At 39.0% G+C, this 20,485-nt stretch overlaps 1 protein-coding gene across 5 annotated transcripts in view; it reads left to right on the forward strand.

Annotated features, from left to right (window-relative positions):
• Positions 1-20,485, forward strand: part of ARFGAP1 (ADP ribosylation factor GTPase activating protein 1) — an 800,187-nt gene that overhangs the window by 85,843 nt on the left and 693,859 nt on the right. For all 5 annotated transcript variants that reach the window (XM_044089896.1, XM_044089898.1, XM_044089899.1 and 2 more), the window contains exon 2: positions 10,134-10,198. In XM_044089896.1, the coding sequence (XP_043945831.1) occupies positions 10,139-10,198 (60 nt within the window). In that variant the 5' untranslated portion in view covers positions 10,134-10,138. The remainder of the gene's footprint in view (positions 1-10,133; positions 10,199-20,485) is intronic.

Below are 20,485 nucleotides of genomic sequence, written 5' to 3' on the forward strand. Positions count from 1 at the left end.
TGAGGTTTCCTCTTCTCCTTATTTTGGAGATCAGAACTGCTATGGTTTCAGCTATCAAACGAGATCTGGGTAGTTAGCGCCTAGCATTGTGGGATATAGGGTACCCTCGAGCTGGTAGAAATGGCTCTCGAGCTTTAGTATAGGCCGAGTCAGAGCCGAGGATCGTCTCCGAACCCATCCAGCAAGAAAGAAGGCGAGAAGAAGACAACTAACATAGAACGTTATGGTAGGTACATAACTTCTCATTTTATTTTAATTCATGAAAGTGAAGGCCTTACCAAGTTTGAATCTTTAATTTTTAATCAAGTTTTTAACAATAAAATTGTTGTTTTTAATTGAGAAAGTCTGTGGTGGTATGCAGAAGACTATTTTCACATACATAATATATTTGATTTTTTATCACCTTTTTTTGATGAATGAGCTAGCTCTTCCACAGTTGAGTCCAGTTAGCAGCAATATCAGTTTTTTTTGCTGTAAAGCATTAAAAATATACACAGAGTAACAATGCTTGCTGTGTTAGTTTGCCTGCAGTCTGTGTTCATTTAAATTAATCTGTAGTCCACTTGTGTTTTCCTTTTTGTACAGATCTGTAGTAAAACGCTACTAACAGCCTAATGCTAATCCAAATTTTATTTTAACACACATTCAGAAAGGAAAGTTTTTGTCCAAATAGATTATCATAACATTCCAAGGAGCAGGGCCTGCGAGAAGGTTCTGGTAAGTAGGACCAATAACATTCCAAGGAGCAGGGCCTGCGAGAAGGTTCTGGTAAGTAGGACCGCATATATGACACTTGGTTGTCTTTGATTCACAGATGTTCTTCGTGTTTCACTGTTGCAGTCATTACATTTGGGTAATCTGCTGGCAGGTTGCCCTCATTCGGCCTGAATAACAAAGTCTTGGGTCCTGCGTCGGTTGCTGTCTCTTCTTCCATGACGTCAGGTCGTCAAGGGTATAAAACATGCAGCCGACGCCATTTTATTCGGTCTTTCTTGCCATGCGGTGCCCGAAGCAGAAGCAGTTCGCAAGTGCCGGTCGGCCGACTCCTGAAATTTTCGTATTAGAGTTTCAGAACCAAAGTCTTCAAACTAAAGCTAAGTACCCCGTTGGGGATACTTTTTCTTGCTCCTTACCGATGTCAGTAAAAGTTAATAATTGCATTATTTGTGGGAAGCAAATACCTCATAAGGATCTTCATTTGTACTGTATTCCTTGCCCAGGCTCAGATCACAATGTGCCTTGCTGTCGGTTTTGTGCTAGATTTGACCAACGCACTATTAAGTGTCGGCATATTTTTGCTTCTAAATATTTTGGTACAAGATTTAATTATCCTGAAATGTCGTCTGTTAGCAATCCGTCTACCGGAGTACACAAAAAATGCAAAGAAAAAAACAGAGACAGACCGTCTAGGTCCAAAACCGATGGCAAAGCTTCTAAGCCAGTTGCCGGTTCACCGGTACTCAGTGAGGTGCTTTCGCAGCCCCTGATACCCGCTACTTTTGAGTCGCAGGCCTCTACCGAGACCCATTCGGAGTCCGGTATGCTGCAAGATTCTCAGAGTATTGAACCCACAGATGTCTCTCTCTTAGATGGGTCCGGAGCCACTGAGCAGGTTCCGGCTTCTGAGGGTGTTTTCAGGCCTCAACATTTTTATATTAAACCAACGCCAGCATCAAAAACAAGGTCAAAAACAACTTCTATGTCTAAAAAACTGATGCATGAGCCACGCGCTCAGGCCCCTATGCCTAAAAAACGGATGATCAAAATGGCTTTGGATTTAATTACCTTGATCAGGGGTTCCCAACCTCCTCCTGCTAAGAGGCCTAGGCAAGGCACTGATTATGAATCTTCAGATTAGGTTTCCATTTCCTCTGATTCCTCTTCTGATCAGGAACTTTTTATTCTACCCTATGATGATTTTGATGCAGAGGAATCCATCCCATCTGCATCTCCTCCTGAGGATTACTCTTTTGGAGAGACTTTGCAAACTTTAAGGGAACATTTTCAGTGGGAGAGTCAGGACTTCTCTGAATCAAAAAAGAGGCTTAGGGATTTCCTTCTTCTTCCTCAGCATAGGTCTTTGGCAATACCTCCTGTATTAGACATTGTTGATGATGTGTTCTCGGAATCGAGCATGGCTCCTGATTCCCTGCCTCCGGCTCCTAGTAAGCCAGACAGATGTTACAGGGTTCCTGACTCCCACAAATTTCTTTTCAAAAATTCTGCTGCTGATCCTGAAACTATTTCTCAGGGTCCCAAGGGTGTAAAGGCCTCTACAGCCAAGAATCCTACCCCTTCTGATAAAGATTCCAGGGCGCTGGATAGATGGGGTAAAAAAGTCTATACGTCTGCAACCTTGGCAATCAGGGCTTTAAACTGCCAGTTTCATATGCTTAAATATCAACAGCATGTTATGGGCTTACTGAAACAGAAAATTATGATTTCTGATTGTGTGGAAAATAGAGAGTTACAATAATTATTGCATTCAGCAGAACAAGTTGGAAAGCATACTTTGCAATGTGGTTTTGATTCCTTGGAGGCCTCTTGTAGGGCCGCCATTACTGGATCTGTGATTAGAAGGCAAACCTAGCTCAAGGAGCAAAATCTGCCTGATCATGTTAAAGCCAAATTGTTGGATGCCCCTTTGCTGCATGATACTCTGTTTGGTAATAAGGCAGAAGAGGTTTTAAAGAAAATGGAAGACAAAGCTAAATCTATGCAAACTGTAAAAGATTTCTTGCAAGTACAGCCACCCAGGTTCAGTAGACACTGGCCTACGAAAAATTGGTCCTTTCCTGTTTCCGACAGCCACTCAGGGCAAATCCAGGTGCTCAAAAGGCTCCAGATACCAATCACAGGGTTCTTATAAGTCAAAGCAATGGGGTGCCTCCACCTCCAAATCTGGGGGAAACAAAGCACAACCCTACAGTAAGTAGTCTAAATGATTTTCCTCTACCATCATCAAGCACTTATCTTTTGGCAGCCCCCTTGTGGGGAAAACTAGCACTTTATGCTCAAAATTGGCAGTTAATTACCCAAGACAAGTTGGTATTAAACATGGTATCCCAGGGGTACAGATTTTATTTCCATACTTTGCCAATTCCAAACGGATGGCCGGATCTGCCACAAAACCAGTGGGCAGAGGCCCAGAAACAAGTCATGTCCCTCATGGATATGGGGGCTATTCCAGGAAAGGAAAAAGGACAAGGTTTTTATTCAAGACTTTTCCTGGTACCCAGAAAAGACAATTCATTGCGTCTAATACTGGACTTATCGATTTTGAACACGTTCCTGGACATTCCAAAATTCAAAATGCTGACTTTACAACAGCTACTGCCTATACTAGGCAGGAATGCTTGGTTAGTAATGCTAGACTTAAAGGAGGCATACCTGCATATCCCAATAAGGAAATCATGCAAAAGATACCTCTGCTTCAAAGCAGGTTTTTTGCATTACCAATTCTCTGCACTGCCCTTTGGCTTATCTACTGCGCCCAGGGTCTTTACAAAATGCCTGGCACCAGTAGTTGCATTCTGCAGACAAAGAAGCATTCAAATTTATCCTTATCTGCACGACTGCCTCATTCAAGCAGAGGACAAGGACACTCTCTTCTTCAACATCTGGTGTTTGTAAAAAGGCTTCTAGCATGCCTAGGGTACACCATAAACGAAAAGAAATCACAACTGGTACCCTCTCAAATAATTACATTCCTGGGTGCAAGCTTGAATACAACTGCTCAGATGGCTTACCTCACGCCAGACAAACAAAGGCAACTGACAACATACTTCAAACAAATGGCAACAAAAACCCAGTTATCTGCAAGACAAATTCTGCAGGCTTTGGGGTTCATGGCATCCTGCATTCTGCTAATTCCATATGCGAGACTGCATATGAGGAAACTTCAGTGGTACCTAAAAAGTTTATGGAGTCAACATTGTTAAAGTCTGGAAACATTGATTCGTCTCATTCCCTGCCTACAACAGGAGTTTCTTTGGTGGGCAGAGACATGTCACCAAAACAAGGGACTGTCATTCACTCTACCCCCTGCCACCCAAACCCTAACTACAGACGCATCAGACTATGCTTGGGGGGGCCCACCTGGCAAGGAGATGCATTCAGGGCAAATGGAGCCCAAACCAAATGCATCTGCATATCAACCAGAAAGAGATGCTAGCTGTTCAGAATGCTGTGACAGCCTTCAAGGACTTGCTTCATCCAGGACAACTACTGATAAAGATGGGCAACACCACAGTTATGTAGTACATAAACAAGCAGGGGGGTACCCACTCCTACCCCCTTTGCAGACTAGCCATGGCCTTGTGGAACACAGCCTTGACTTACCAAATACATCTTCAAGCTCAATTCCTGCCAGGAAAGCAAAATACTCTGGCAGACGACCTTAGCAGAAATCTTATGGACCCGCACAAATGGAAACTAGATCCACAAATCTTCAGCATGTTAACACAATTTTGAGGAGAGGCAAATAGATCTATGTCTGGGCTCCCCCATTTCTATCAGTTGGACAAATTCTGCACAAGAACTCATTACAAAAAAGCCTGGAAAGTGGATGCCCTAGCCTTCAGCTGGAAAAACCTATCAGTCTTTGCCTTTCCCCCTATGCCTCTACTGTCCAAGGTCTTACTAAAAGTCAGAGAGGAAAAACCAAAAATGATCCTAGTTGCTCTGGACTGGCCTCGCCAGCACTGGTACCCATTTCTAAGGAATATGTCTCCGCTTCCTCCATGGTACTTGCCTCAAATACCTCATCTACTGTCTTAGCAGGACTATCAAATTCTGCACACTCAGCTCCAAACTCTGAATCTTGCAGCATGGCTGACCAACTAATTATTCAAACACCTCTCAGTAAATCTGTGATGGATGTCATTTTGGAAGCCAGAAGGCCTAGTACTAGAAAATCTTTTCCTGATAAATGGAAGAGATTCTGTGCTTAGAATCAAGCACAAGGAACAGACATAGCAAAGCCCAATATTCCTCCGATTTTACAATATTTGACTGAGATGCTTGACAAGAGCCTATCTTTTTCTTCAATAAAAATCCATGCATCTGCCATCTCAGCTTATTACAACACAGCCTCCCCTCTTTTCTCATCCTCTGCTTAAACAGTATCTTAAAGGGGCCAAAAATGTAAGGCCTCCCAGAAGATCACCAACTCCTGCATGGGACCTCAGTTTTGTGCTGGAAAAACTCACTCTGCCTCCTTTTGAACCAGCAGCTACTGCGGATATAAAATTTCTGTCCTGGAAAACAGCTTTTCTCTTGGCAGTCACTTCAGCAAGAAGGGTTTCAGAACTACAGGCTCTCATGGCAGTGGAGCCTTTTGTTATATTTTACCCGGACAGGGTGTCCCTCAGGAACAATCCTTCTTTTATGCCTTAATGGCTTAAGCGATCACCTTCTCACATATGTAATTAAGCACAAAACCATTAATTCCCAACAACCCTTACTCAGGAAGGTTAGAAACAATAAAAACTTGACCCTGCCAAATTCCAACAAGAACTAAACTCATGTAATTGGTCTATTCTAAAACACCTCCCCTTAGAGGAAGCAGTAGCATATAACAACAAATTCCTTGAGATCCTTGATTTGCATGCATCTGTTCGTTCAAAGAGAACCAAGGCAAAAACTGCACCATGGCTTTCTATAGAGTCTAAACTCAAAATTACCCTTAGAAACAAAGCATGGGCTTTATGGCGTTCTTCTAAAGACCCTCAAGATCACATTAAATACAGGCAATCCAGGAACGAAACCAAAAAATCAATTTTACAAGACAAAAAAACAATACTACTGTAATTTACAGACAGTAAATCAAAATAACCCTCAGAAGTTTTGGACAGGTTTAAATAATCTACTACATCCTGGACAAACTTCAACTCCAATCCCTGCTGCTGCTATTGATAAAACCCCTGAAGATGTTTCTGATAGTTTTAACCAATTCTTTACTGAGACAATTCAAGCCCTAGCTAGCCAACTACCTCCTAGCTCCCCTGGTCCTGAAAGTAGCACCCCTAGAAACCTACTTGCATTCAGCTTCCAACCTGTTGCCACTTCACTTATCCGTACCTTGATCAAAAAATTAAAACCCACTACACTTTCTGCTGATCAACTCCCTGCCGAGTACCTACAAAAATCAGCTGATGCTATTGCTTACCCCGTCTCAATACTAATCAATCGAACCATAGTAGAAGCTAAAATACCCACCATCTGGAAAATATCCTATGTAATCCCACTTCACAAAGGAGGCAGCTCTACTGAATACTCCAATTATAGGCCAATAGCTATACTCTCTCCACTTGCAAAGATTATGGAAAAATGTATTCATAGACAACTCATGCACCACCTAATCCAAAATCACCTTATGGCAGACACTCAGCATGGCTTCCGTCCTCATCACAGCACTACTTCAGCCCTCCTAGCCTTTACTAACACCATAAACCATAATCGCAACAATAATTATATATCCTCAGCCCACTTTTTGGATCTTTCCAAGGCATTCGATATGGTTGATCACCAACTTTTAATCCACACCCTGCAAACATTCTGTTTAAATACTGGAGCCCTCCAATGGTTTCAATCCTACCTGAATGGTCGACAGCAGGCTGTCCTCTGGCAGAACAAACTCTCTAACCTTCTACCTGACACCCTTGGAGTACCACAAGGCTCTATACTAGGGCCCTTGCTGTTCTCCATCTTCATTAATGACCTTTATACTGTCATCCCAAAAGTCAGCTGTATCCAATATGCTGATGACTACTCTGATTTGCTCAGCCACATCTCCAGTAGAGTTATGGTCAGCTACCCAGACCACCTTTAATACAATAGAAAACTGGCTTTCTGAACATCGTCTGATCCTAAATCCCAAAAAAATTAAAATGCTGTTATTTTCACCAACACGTAGATCTACCGCTTTCACCTTTACCATAAAATCAAATGATGGCACAATAATCTCCCCTGACCCATCTACAAAACTATTAGGTGTCATCATAGACAATAATCTAAAATTTGACCTACATGTTAACCAAGCTATCAAAACCATCAATAAAAAACTAGGGTCACTTTACAGAGTAAAAGCCTTCCTAACCCCTCCAGCTAAAATTTCCATAGCTCGCTCTCACCTTCTTTCAACCCTTTTGTATGCATCCCCTCTACTCTCGAATTTAAACAAGACTGTCCTTAACAAACTCTCAATTAGCTACAACCACATTGCCAGGTTTGCCACTGGGATGCCTTTTAGGACACATCATTGCATCAATCTAAATCAGCTTGGGTGGCTTGAACTACCCAGCCTAATCCAGTATAACCAACTGATTATGGCCTATAAAATCCTCTATAATCCGTACAATACTCCTGCACATAAAAATATTATCACCCCCTATAACAATCCTAGACCACTTCGATCCTCTAACAAACTACTAATTCAGACTAGCAAAATTAATAACACAGCCAGTGATTCTCTCTTTGCAAAGTCTGTAAGTAGATCCAGGAACTCTCTTCCAGCTGATATTACCTTACTTTCCACCTTAGGTCAATTTAAAATTAGACTCAAACAACATTTGTCACTTAACTGGCTATGTCAATGTATCAAGCCTGGCTAACTCTCTAGAATGTGTAAAAATCTGTTAACCAGTTTACTGTGTAATTTAATTTAATCCTGACTTGTGCTCAGGATTAACTGTAACCTGTGGAATTTGTTTAACTTGCTTACTTATGTAATCTCTGTAAATAGTCTGTTTGTAATATGTAATGCTGGTATTATGTAATGCTGTATCTGCTTACACTTGGAGCTTTTCTCCCCGGGCCTCCACTGAAAATGGATATGCATCCAGTCGGACTCTCCCGGTCAACAAATGTAAAATAAAATAAATAAAATAAAATGCCTAAGGTGGTATCCAGACCATCCACCTGACAGCTTTTTACCCAAATCCGCAGAACAAGGAGGAGTGGATTCTGCATTCATTGGATGCACACAGACAACTGAGATTCTGCTTAAACAGCACCAAATCTCTAAGAAAGTCTGAGCAACTACTGGTAGCATTTGCTGCAGGATCAGAGGGGAAGGGTATATCAAAGCAGACTATTTCTAAGTGGATAAGCCACTGCATTAGTTTCTGCTACTTGCAGCATGGTAAACCTGTATCCAAGGGGATCAGATCACATTCCACCAGGGCTGCCTCTACTTCAGCAGCTTTTCTCAGAGAAGTTCCAACCAAAGACATTCTAAAAGTTGCTACTTGGAGCTTTGTTCATACCTTCACAAAGCATTATCATTTACCTCTGTTCTCCAAATCCAGGGCAGGCTTTGCCACTGCAGTTCTGCAGGGCTTTATAGCCGCTCCTAATGCTGTTTAGCTCCATCCTCCCATCCATACCTTTGGGATTCTACCCAAATGTAATGACTGCAACGGTGAAACACGAAGAACATAGTACAGTTATGTACACTTGCCATAAATGTAGATGTTCGTGTGTATTCACTGTTGCAGTCTGGGTTACCCACCCGCCTTCCCCCTTTCTATACCTTTCCTTTCCTTCACTATACACAAAAGCCTTTGGGGTGTATTTGCTTTTAGGTGAAGGTAAAGTTTATGTTTCTAAAAGTGCATTTATATATATTTACTGTTTATTTATATATATATATATAAAATATATATATGTATTTTTTTTTCTCTCCCCATTTGGGGGGCACCTGACATCTGGGGCAAGAAAAACTGAATAAAATTGCGTCTGCTGCATGTTTTATATCCCTGACGACATGACGTCATGGAAGAAGAGATGGTGACTGACGCAGGACCCAAGACTTTGTTATTCAGGCCGACTGAGGACAACCTGCCAGCAGATTACCCAAATGTAATGACTGCAACAGTGAATACACTCTAACATCTACATTTATGGTAAGTGTACACAACTGTACTTCCTGTCTGTAATATACTAACCGCTGAATGTCGTACTGGGTACAAAGTGTAGTGGACTGCAGTTATGTAACTTGTGAATGTTGTGTAATCGAAGACAAGTGGTTTCAAAATGGCACACTTTTAAGTCTTCAGAATTTGTAGAGGAATGCATCAGTTTTTCGATAAGGGCTCAGAACGAGCTTACTGTCAAATGCTTTAATCAAATGTGTATATATCTCAGTTCCCCAAGCATAGTGGCTAGAATTGGTATTAGCTTTTGTGTTGGATTCCTCTGTTTTCTCACTTGTTTTGGGGGTTGTTTTAGGAAAGTTTAGCAAATGCTGAGCAGATGACCTTAACTGTCTGATGGGCTGATTTTAAAGTTGTTTAAATTATAGTCGCTGTGTAATGCTGATGTATAACAGTTGCAGAGTATGCAGCTCTCTTCTAGGTCTTTTACATTTTGCTGCATATATGCGGTAAAGATTAATGTGGCTAAGAATTGCGGGTGTGCATTTTGTAATTGTTGGCGTAACAGGAATAGCATTGCATTCAGAACCAGTATAACTTAAGTGGCTAGTAGAACGTGTCCTGCACAGTAGTAACAACTTGTATTACAGTAATAATTGAGATCCTTCAATTCTTTGAACACTTACTATTGTACTTTCATAATAGCGCACTTAATTATATATTTTTCACTGCACTGAAGTTTTAGTTAGAGTTAGTACTAATGTTGAGTTATAACTTTTATAATTTTTTCTTGTTTGTTTCATTTTGCTATTTTTATTGTTGAACGTAATCTGTAACTGTGTTATCAGAAGTTTTGTTCAGTGTGGTAATTGTTTTTATGCAATATTTTTATAAAATGCTTTCTGTTTCTTATTACTGATGCCCTCGTACTCTGGGTCATACCTGATAGGTATCCGTCCAAGGACACCGGTCCAACAGTGTGCCAACCTGGTTAACATATAGTAAGTAAATAAGCAAATGGTATTCCAAAAGGTGTGGGTGCTAATATCGAGTACCACATGTGACACTGGATTGTTTCTCCCCTCTGCTGCATTTCCTTGTGCTCACATTTACCATCATTGTTTGTTCCTTGAATTTGGGACAGTTATTTACCTTTAAGAGTTTGTGTTGCTGTAGACATGCTGTACTCTATTAGTATGCTGAATGTTGTATATCCCTCAGTTCAAGAGAAATTTTATGTATTTTTTTCTCTTTTAGATAATATGGCAAGCCCAAGAACACGGAGAGTTCTTAAAGAAGTCCGAGCACAGGACGAAAATAATGTAGGCTAATTTTCTGTTCCTTAATATTTGTATTTTGTGTGTTGTGTTTCCTGAAGCCATAAAGTAAGCTTCATTTGTAGAACAGTTGTATTTCATGCTTTGTGAGTACAGCAGATTTCCTGCCAAGTACACTGGGATCTTTGTTCTTCTGTTTTGTGTCCTGTAGTAAATTATGCTGTATTCCATTGTTGTGTTTTTGCTTTGTTAACACAGATGAGATTATATGAATTATGTGCAGAAGCTTTCTTTACTACTTGAAGGCCAACAATTTGAATTCTGGATTAAAACTGAGCATTTTGTTTCTGACCTCTGTAGCATTTTTGAAGTAATGTGATGAGTTGTGCATCTCTGTTTCCTATTGGTCAGTGTTGTAGCATCAGCACTACAAGGAAACTCTCTGATGCATCACAGGTGAACAAAGCTTTAAAAGATGAAATACAGTGGTATGAAGTTGGAGAATAATGACTTCTGAAACTTGCCCTGGTCTCCCACAAGACGTTAACAGTGCTGTCTCAGGGATTGTACTTAATTGAGATGAACGTTTCCTGATCCCTTTGCATAGCAGTAGTATTCGGAAGAAGAAAAAAAAAACAATGCCTGACCAACTACCATTTGTATCTGTAGACAATGTTTTGGCAACTGGATAAAGTGAACACAGGAAGTTGAGGTACTGTTTTGAGAGTGTAGGTATCTGGTTAGGTTAGGCGGACTCTTAATCTTCAACCACGTCACTAAAGGTCCAGTATGATTTTATCATGTTATACATTCAAAGTACTCCTCTGAGGTTCCTGTGGGTTTTGGTTCAAAATGGATTCCTTGAGTCTGCTGTACTTTTTATACCTTATTTCATAGAGGCTGTGCTAAATCCCTTTGTCAAAATTGTACAGTAACATAGTAGTTAAGCCTAGAAAGCTTGGTATGTTTCCCATTTTTTTTACCTTCACAATTTACTTAGTCTAGGTGCTTCCAGTTACTCTTGAACGAAATTGTACCTCACCACTATGGTACAAATTAACAGGACCAAGTCAGCATTCTGTCTTTAAGTGTAGCGCAATGTTTCAACTTCCCTCTTGCCTGTATTGCAGTATGTATATTGTGATTTCCTTAGTAGCCTAGTTATGTTTAGGTCTTCTGTTGTAATCTTTCTGCCTGCCGATCATCAGCCCTCTCATGTATTGGTCCATTTGCTCCTCCATCCTGAGAAGGAGAGGGTCAACTAGGAGTAGATGTCATTAAGACATCCATCAGAGGTGGTTTGATTTTTTTTTTTTGTTAATTACTTGAGCCCGGGGAGCAGAATCATGCAAAAATCGTAACCTTAATAACCTATCCTCAGCACTATTCATTGACCTGTCCAAAGCATTCGACATGGTCAATCATCAGATTCTCCTCAACATACCAGAATCACTATCATTTGATGCACCTTCTATAAAATGGTTCCAGTCCTACCTAGATAAAAGACAACAGGCAGTTATTTGGCATAAGACTCTTTCTACCCTCCAACCAGTTTCACTGGGTGTCCCTCAAGGGTCTATACTTGGACCTCTCCTCTTCTCAATATTTATTAATGACCTTCATCTAGCCATCCCCCAAGCCACATGCATACAATATGCTGACTTATATGCTCAGCCAAATCCACATCTGAACTTCTCTCTCATACCCAGAAAGTATTTAACACAGTTGAACTATGGTTTACACAACGTTGTCTTCTTCTGAACCCCCAAAAAACTAAACTCCTCCTCTTTAACCCCACCCACAAGTCCTCTCCACTTGATTTCTCAGTTATATCCACTAACGGCACCATCATATCACCTGGCACTTCTACCAAACTACTGGGAATCGCCATTGATAACAACTTGAGCTTTGACATCCATATCAACAACACAATAAAAACTGTCAACAAAAAACTTGGCTCCCTCTACAGAATTAAATCATACCTTTCTCCCACAGCTAGAACAACTATAGCCCATATTCATCTAATCTCTACCCTCCTTTATGCCTCAGCTATTTTTACTAACCTTTCAAAAAATAACCTCAGCAAACTGGAAACTTCCTACAATAATATTGCTAGATTTGCAACAGGTAACCCTTACAGAACCCACCACTGCTTAAATATAAAGCAGCTGGGATGGCTGGAACTACAAAACTTGATTAAATTCCATCAACTAACTATCGCCCATAAATCTCTGTATAAACCTTCCTGCACTCCTAGTCTATCTACCCTCATCACTCCATACACAAACCTGAAATCACTGCGTTCTTCTCACAAAACTCTTTTGTACATTTCTAAACCTAACATCAAAGCTGGCGAATCTCTCTTCTCCAATGCTGTTGGAAAAACTTGGAATCTTCTCCCCAGTGACCTCTCCTCTCTTCCCTCCCTATCACTCTTCAAAAATAGACTAAAACCCTTCCTTAGAACACACTGGTTGTGCCCCTGTACTAAACCTGACTAGGCAACTATCTATCTAATTAAACTAAACTCTGCCTAGCCTTCACTACTCAGAAATTAGTACATATTTTATCCAAATAAATTCTATTTTCCTCCCAAACTTCAATATGCAGAATCTCACTTTACATTTCCTACTGAGAAATATACTTGTTTTTCTTCCTGTTACACTATGTATATACTTATCCTGCCTCCCCTCTAGACCTTAGTCTTTCTATTTATAAATGACCTATAACTGCAGACTGTATAGTAGAAGCATTCTGGCACTACAAGATTTATTGTTTATCTTCACAGAATAATATGTTTAACTGGCAATATTGTTTTTTCTCTTTATATATAATTAATTCTGCTATTTAGTTATCTTTCCTATTATTTTTTGTGTTTATGTACCTGAAATCTGCTAGTTTTATATGAATTTTTTTTCTTTTAGTCTTATTTTATATATTGATTACTAAGTTTTTCATTTATCTGTATTGGAGCTTATCTCCTCGGGCCTCTACTGAAAATGGACATGTATCCAGTTAGACTAGCCCGGTCAACAAATGTAAAATAAAGTAAATAAATAAATAAAATAAATTCCTCGAAAATGTGTCAGTGATGCAGAGGAGTGGTCCTGGGGCGTACATGTGGTGCACGAGGTCATACCTGTGGTAGTCTTCAGGAATGGTTTTGTGGGAGTATGTCCTTGCATATGGAACACACACTACTTCTGCACTAATGCGGGTCACATGCCCTTTACCCAAGAGAAGGGAGGAAGGATAGCTACACTGAAATTCCCTTAAAGCTGAGATGCTAGTGAAGGCATAAGCATCCCTGTTGGCTACCGAACTGAAAACCACTCTGGATGGCTGCCATCCCATAGTCCATGATTTAGGGATGCTGCACCATGAGGGACTAAATGGGCTGAAGTTCAGTGGGGGAGGAGTGATGGTCCACAGGTCTGGGGGAAGAATGTTCCCATTAAAAAAAAAAAGGTTTACTTTGTATCAGCAGGGCAAATATGTAATATGTAAAATCATAAATGTATTTTCCTTGTAGAACACAAATTAAAAATTTCTATTTGTTACTAAAAGTGATGTTTTCTAGCATTTAAAATGTTATTACAGAAAAAGAAATGGAAAGTATTACTAGGAATTGTGACTTGTTATTAAATTCAGTGTATAGCTAGTTTTTTTTTTACTCAAATATTTTTTATTTTCAAATAATATTATATAATTTTCATAGTATTTTATATGTGACATTTTGAATAACTATGTGCAATATTTATATCAGCTTGACATCAATAGTAGTATTCAATGTAAACTATTACTGTATAGATGTAACAGTCTAGTTATCAGATTTTATCTGTTCATTATTGCAGAGTATACCTCTCAACCTCTTAGCACAAGAAATCTGGACAAAGCCCCAAAAAACGGCCCAAAAATAGGGACAGATTTTAAATATTGCTCTTATAAACTTAGAAATTTGCTAGAGTAACAGGGTTTGTTTTGACATATATTTTCTGAAGGATTTGAAGTCGGAAATTCAAATGTATGTCATTATTTAGTGACTTCATTCCTCATATCATATCAGTGATTTGCCAGAAAACCACCAATTTTATGAGGAACAGCCCAAAAATATGAGCCAAAAATCTGGACATTCTGTGGAAATCTGTACAGTTGAGAGGTATGTTGCAGAGTGTCTATCAATGATAAAACTTTTTTCCATGGATTATTAACCAATGGCCTAGGATAAATCCTTAGTTCTTTGATTTTGATTTCCCTTGATGCTGAACTTCTCAGTAGAGTGTAGAAGTCTTCCAGAGTTGGTGATGTTTGAGTTCCATCTTCTAGGTATAAATTTCCTTGAGATTGCAAGTATTGTTCATAATAAATGCATGTTTGTTTTATTCAAATGAGGCCTCCGTTCACATTCAAAGGAATAAGACTTTTAGATAAGCTAAAAGATTCATTAAGTAAAGCTTGTAGAAAATTAATTCCATTCCAGTATTTTAATACAGTCATAGAAAATATGATTCCAGTCTGCTGTATATACTTGCTGACATCTCCAACATATTCCATTTGTGGAAAAACTGATTTTAGTAATTTTATCTGGGGTTAAAAATGCTCTGTGTAGATATTCCCAGTTAAATATTTTCCAGTACTGTGTAAAAGATGTATGTTTTACTGATAATAAAATATTTGATTTGATTTCTACAGTTAACTGTAATAAGTGACCTTTTGATATGCATTTCCAATATGATATTTTAGGTGTTTTATAGTTTATTAGTTTGTTGTATAAATTTGAGATACTATTTTTCATGTTATAATCATTATTTGTACTGTAATTCTATACAAGTAATTTATAAGTTTTGGTGCATCTTCAAAGAATGTCTAGCTGTTTTGAAAGTACAGATAATTGTCTTTTGGAGGGTATATGGACTGTTGGCTTCGGCAATGCCATTAGAGGTCCTTTGATATTTTGTCCTATTATGTTTGCACTAAATAGTACAACCTTACTGCAATTTTGAGGTGAATATTCATATATGGTGTACAGAAAATTCTGCTTGGGGAATGTCAGACTGTTTCAAAATATAACTCTTATCAATATGCCTATGTGGCCATTACAGTGTGCCAGGCAATATTGTATTGTTTCCACTAGGTGTGCAATACAATTTCACATCAAGGTGGTAGAATGTCTCTCATGAAAAATATCTTTACTGTGTTATCTTTATATCAGAAGTAAAAAAATCCTTTTATCTTACCTGCCAAATAAAATAAAAATAAATATTTCACTTGCCAAAGCAACCTTTCTGTTACTACCTGTAGGGTGATGCCTGTATTATGTATACAGGTAATGACAGTGTGCTGCCGCACATTATATTGGTGTAGTAAAATCTTTGTGGTATAATGGCATTCTTAATTTTTTGCCCAAGTGTCTAATTAGAGTTTATTGTATTCTTTTTAATTGCAAATTGCCTTAGTGGAGTTGACATACAGCCTTCTGTATTCAGCTAGTGTTTTAGAGGGATTTAGTTGTCATAGTCTGGCACTACATCCAGTTTCCTCTTGGGGGTTAATTTACCCTGTTCACAAGGCTGGATGAAACTACTACCTTGGCTATGTACAAGTCCTCAGTACACCAGAATTGTGGAAAACAAATTAGTCATTTTTATTTCACCAACCAAAGCAATATTTGTCTTAACTGTGTATATGGTTATATTCTGTATATGGGCAATGATAGTGTGCCGCCATGCAAACTGGAACTGAGATAGAGCAAAATCCTTGAGTATTAGGATGACATTCTTGAGTGTTTTGTACCCAGGAGTCTTATTAGAATTCCCTGTATTTTTTATTGTAAACTGTCTTGGGGGAAATATTGGAATTGTAAAGCTTAGCAAATTTAGTATGTCCGAGGGCTTTTGTTGCTGCAGTTTAGTAATACACCCATTTTCCACTATGGGCTGTTTGACCACTGCTCACAGGGCCAGGTATAGTGTGTAGAATGTGTATGTGCACTAAGTCCTCATTAGGACAGTCAGTGGTAAAGTACTAGAGAATTAATTAGAAAAAAATGTTGTTCTGTTACTGCAATGTCATTCTTCTTGTAGCTGAAGTGGTAGGGTCACATTCACTGTTTCACTTTACTGAAATTCCTGAGAGTAAAGTAGCAGTCTTAAATGCAGCTTTTAACTGACCACCCTGTTTATTGACCTTAGCTTTCATAATAAAATCTGATAGACTGAGAACATGGCCATTGATCCACAGGTAATAGGTCTGTTGATTCATTTGACTATACTGACATGGTTTACATTTTGACATTGCTTTCATTTCCATTGTGGCTGTTGTGTTCAGTTTCTTTCAGGTATGATGGGTAAAATGGCCTAGATTGCAGCTTTATGGAGCTGTATTTACATCCAGAGTAAACATGTCTGTATTTTGCAGGAAGCAAGCACTGTATATAACATGTCCTAGATTGGAGCAATTTAACTGCTGTAGTCAAATTCAACATAGTGCTAAATTGAAACCACTAAGAATAAAACAGCATTCTTTAATTTTTTTATATATATTTGAATATTCTGTGGTTGCATCTTGAAAGCTTCATAATGACATCTGAAAGGGCAAGTAATATATGGTCTTCTATATTTAGGGTGCTTAGCCATTGTTACAGAGGTACTTGCTGGCACTGTATGATATTTTGCTCTTTCCCTATTTCCAATATGTATATTGTTTTGGATTTTGCTTTGTGTGCCAAGCGCAATTATGAAGTAGGATTCTTCCTTACTGTGCTCTCATTACATCAGATATAGAAATTCGCTATTTTACATGAAAGATGCCTTTTTTTTTTTTAAATTTGCCACAAGCCATAGATAATGTGCCATAAATTTCGACAAGTAAAGTGTGATCAGATTCAGGTTAGTGTTGTAATGAAAACTGTAAAGGTAGAATAGTAATCATTGACAACCTTTTATAGTTAAATATGCCAGCAGTATGAATCAAATTGAGAACATTTACATCTTGATCAGTGCAACTTGGATCTCAAAAAACGGACTGATGATATTTTGTTTCAGGCAACAGTAGGCTTTGAAAACTTTCCTGAAAAGACTTAGATTAAAGAGAACTGGTGTGGTAAAATGATTGCAACAGTAACAATTGTTCAGAGTAAAATTGTAAAGCTAAGGCTAGATTTGTGTTCTGTTATGTGCTTTTAGGTCTAAAATACTAAACTGCATTTCTGAAGTGCTACTGTATAGGGTAGTAGTGTGTGTAGATTTGATGTCTGGTTATGTGTGGCTAGTAAGCAGTAAAACAATTTTTATACTCCTTGTTGAGTTTTTGTCAGATTTAGCAAAACGATGTTTAGTGCATTGCTGTTTACAAGTTAAGAATTATGACATACAGGTAAATATTTAGAATGTAGAGATTAACACTGTGCTTTGCTCACTTCCTCCATGGAACCTTAAATGTTTACAGTGCAAATTAATTGTAATAAAGCTATAGAAATTTGTCAAATTCAGTCGGGTGCAACTTTATTAAATCGTCTGACTAGGTCTAGTGCATCTACAGGTGCTACTGTGGGTGGCATTAGAGGATGGCCATGATAGTGTGAAAAAAGGCATAAATCCACTACATCCTAAAAGCAGAAACCTTGGATTGTACAGGAGACCTTTAGCAATAAGAGCCCATATTTGTAATGGTACTGCTGCTGATATTTCACAAATGGATTTTATGCAGTTGATTATTAGAAGTTTGCCTTTGATTCAAATTAGTGTTAATTGTACTAGGCTGGAAAAGCAACAGGATCATATCAAAATAGTTTATTTGGAGGAGTAATATGTTTAGGTTCCCAGTATGTATTATTTGCTTGGTCATTAGCATGAGTAATTGGAATATTTCTTGAACCTTTGCACAGCTGTAGAATGAGCTGTTAACTCTACTTGGAGAAAATTTGTTAGTGAGGAGGTAAAGTCGGGGGAATTTTAACATGAAGGTTAAAAGCTTAATTGCAAAGACCATAAGGACAAGACAAAATAGCTGTAAATTTTTGTTAGGACTGTTTTCCTGTTTGTTTCAGTGTTTTTGTTTTTCCTAATAATGCAGCAGTCTCCTAAACGTGTCTGGAGCATAGCTTCATGGATAAGTTGTAAGGTAAAATTGGACATGGAGATGGGCCTGTGTGTGTGACTGTCAACATGGAAATATGACTTATTTTTTGTATGTAAAGTCTGCTAAGAAGGATATAAAAAAGGGGAAGTTACATGAAAAGGGCTACCTGGCTGTATCAGGACAAACGATTAGGTGTTGATATGGTAGTTTTCTTGATGTTAGTCACAGATTGTACTACTGCCTTTTTCATACAAGTTAAATGTGTTAGTTGCATTTTAAGAAGCTGCCAGTGTTTGATATTTTTCATCTTTCACACTCTGATTCAGTCTGTTGTTACAAGCTTCCCTAAACTGCAAATGTTATTTCATTGTCTGGGATTTAGCCTGTTACAGCCCCCAAAAATCTATACTCTGGTGATCTTGCTGGCCAGCTGCATTTTTGACTAATGGAATAAGATCCACAAAGAAATGGACTCTCCTTGACTGTGGCCTGAGGAAGGTCTGCCCACCTTTGGAATTTTGGTATGTGTGCAGTGTTTTATATTACTATGTATTTTGTCATCTTACTCTTGAGTCTACCTATTTGTCTCTGTACTTTTCGTACCCCTAGTGACTTCCCTCTGTGTTAACTTGTCATGCTTCATCTTTGCTACCCCTATATACTTGTCCCTTCCTTCATCTTGACTCATTTTCACTTTGTGTGAAGATTACTCTTTTTCCTCCTATAAACCTTGTTGAGAATGATGGATCCGATGTTGTCGTGTTCATTCATTCAGGTAGACTTGAGTAATGCGACAAAATACCTCAACAGTTGGGTTTGGATCCGATTCTTGGATCCGACTGGCACTTCTTCCAGATCGTAGAATACCTGAACTCTTGAGCTCCTTCCTTTACCTACAATGCCCCATCAACCTAAGATACCTCTGGTCTCGTTTGCTGCCATGGCATTCAGATATAGATTGCGAACTGTCAAGTTTTGAACCTAATACTTCCTTCATCTAACACTTGCAAGTCAGCGAGTTTAACTTCTTTTTGTTGCTTTTTGCTTGGTTATTATTCTTTCTCCCTTTAACCCTTTTTTTCATGAGTTTTAGCTTTCCTTTTCTGCACGTACTCTGAATACTATTAATACCATTGCTGGTATTTTCCCAGCTATCGACTTGAAGGTCATTTAAGCCTAGCTGTTTCATCCCAATGTAATGCCATAGATACTCTAGTCAGTACCCAGGATTGTATTTAGTAATGACTGCCCATGTCCAGGAGGGTTGTGGGTGCTAACCATGATAAGAATTTATGGTATCCCATCCGCTCGTCCAGGTTCTTTTTGAACAGTGCCATAGAGGTGCTCTGCTTTACAGGAATTGACATCCTATTCAAAAGATGCTGCAGTTGCTGGGAGACAAATCTCCAGCATGCACTATTCAAGTCACGTTTATTCTGTGGGTCCCTAGACATTTGGATACTGATTGTGATATTTGTAAGGGATTCAACTCCTACTTTCTAATAGATAGGAAAAACAAGGTAGTCCTCTGGGGTTTACTTCCCTCTAAATCTTCATCAATGGCTGCTGTGGCTTAAACCTCCAAAAGACAAGAGAAAAATGGTAATTGTATTTCCAAAGAGTCACGTAAGAGATCCCCGAACGCACTTTGGTTTTAACCACGGTTCTATCCCCGGAGCCACCAGTTAAATGAGCAAAAAAGTCTGATCCAAAATTAAGATCTGAAAAATCTCCTTGGATCTTTTCCCTTCCTTCATTACCAAAGGCAATCATGTCTAGGCTTTCATCACTCTTTCTGGAGCAGTCTCCCCATCATCACTCGAGACCTTCATCCATGGCTTCCTCCCTTTGATCTTCTAGGAGCCTGCCTCAGGCAGATGTGGATAGGATGATGAGGAATTTCCTCAGCACTGAAATTTAAATGCGAGTCCTTTCAGCTCCGACAACATTGTGTCTGAATACCAGCCTTAGAGCCACACCTCTCCTTAAAGCTCCTTCTCAGATCCATGCTTCAGTTTCAAAGCTGTTGCATCCTAAAGCCTAGGAGGAGTTTTCCTCTATTCCGAAGATATTGGCATATTCGAAATCCAGTGGTGTCTTTGAGCTGTCCTGCCTTGAGTACCTCAGAGCTGGACAGCTCTCAATGCTAAAGTGTGGGCACCTGCTCCATGGTGTTGGATTCAACTCCGAAGTTGTTGGAGCTGTCTCTTCCCCTCAGAGCATCGTCGTTAGTTAGCACTGTTCCGATTCCCT

The sequence above is a fragment of the Protopterus annectens genome, chromosome 12.part0 (assembly GCF_019279795.1).
Source record: "Protopterus annectens isolate FY-2018-M chromosome 12.part0, PAN1.0, whole genome shotgun sequence".
Classification (NCBI taxonomy): domain Eukaryota; kingdom Metazoa; phylum Chordata; order Ceratodontiformes; family Protopteridae; genus Protopterus; species Protopterus annectens.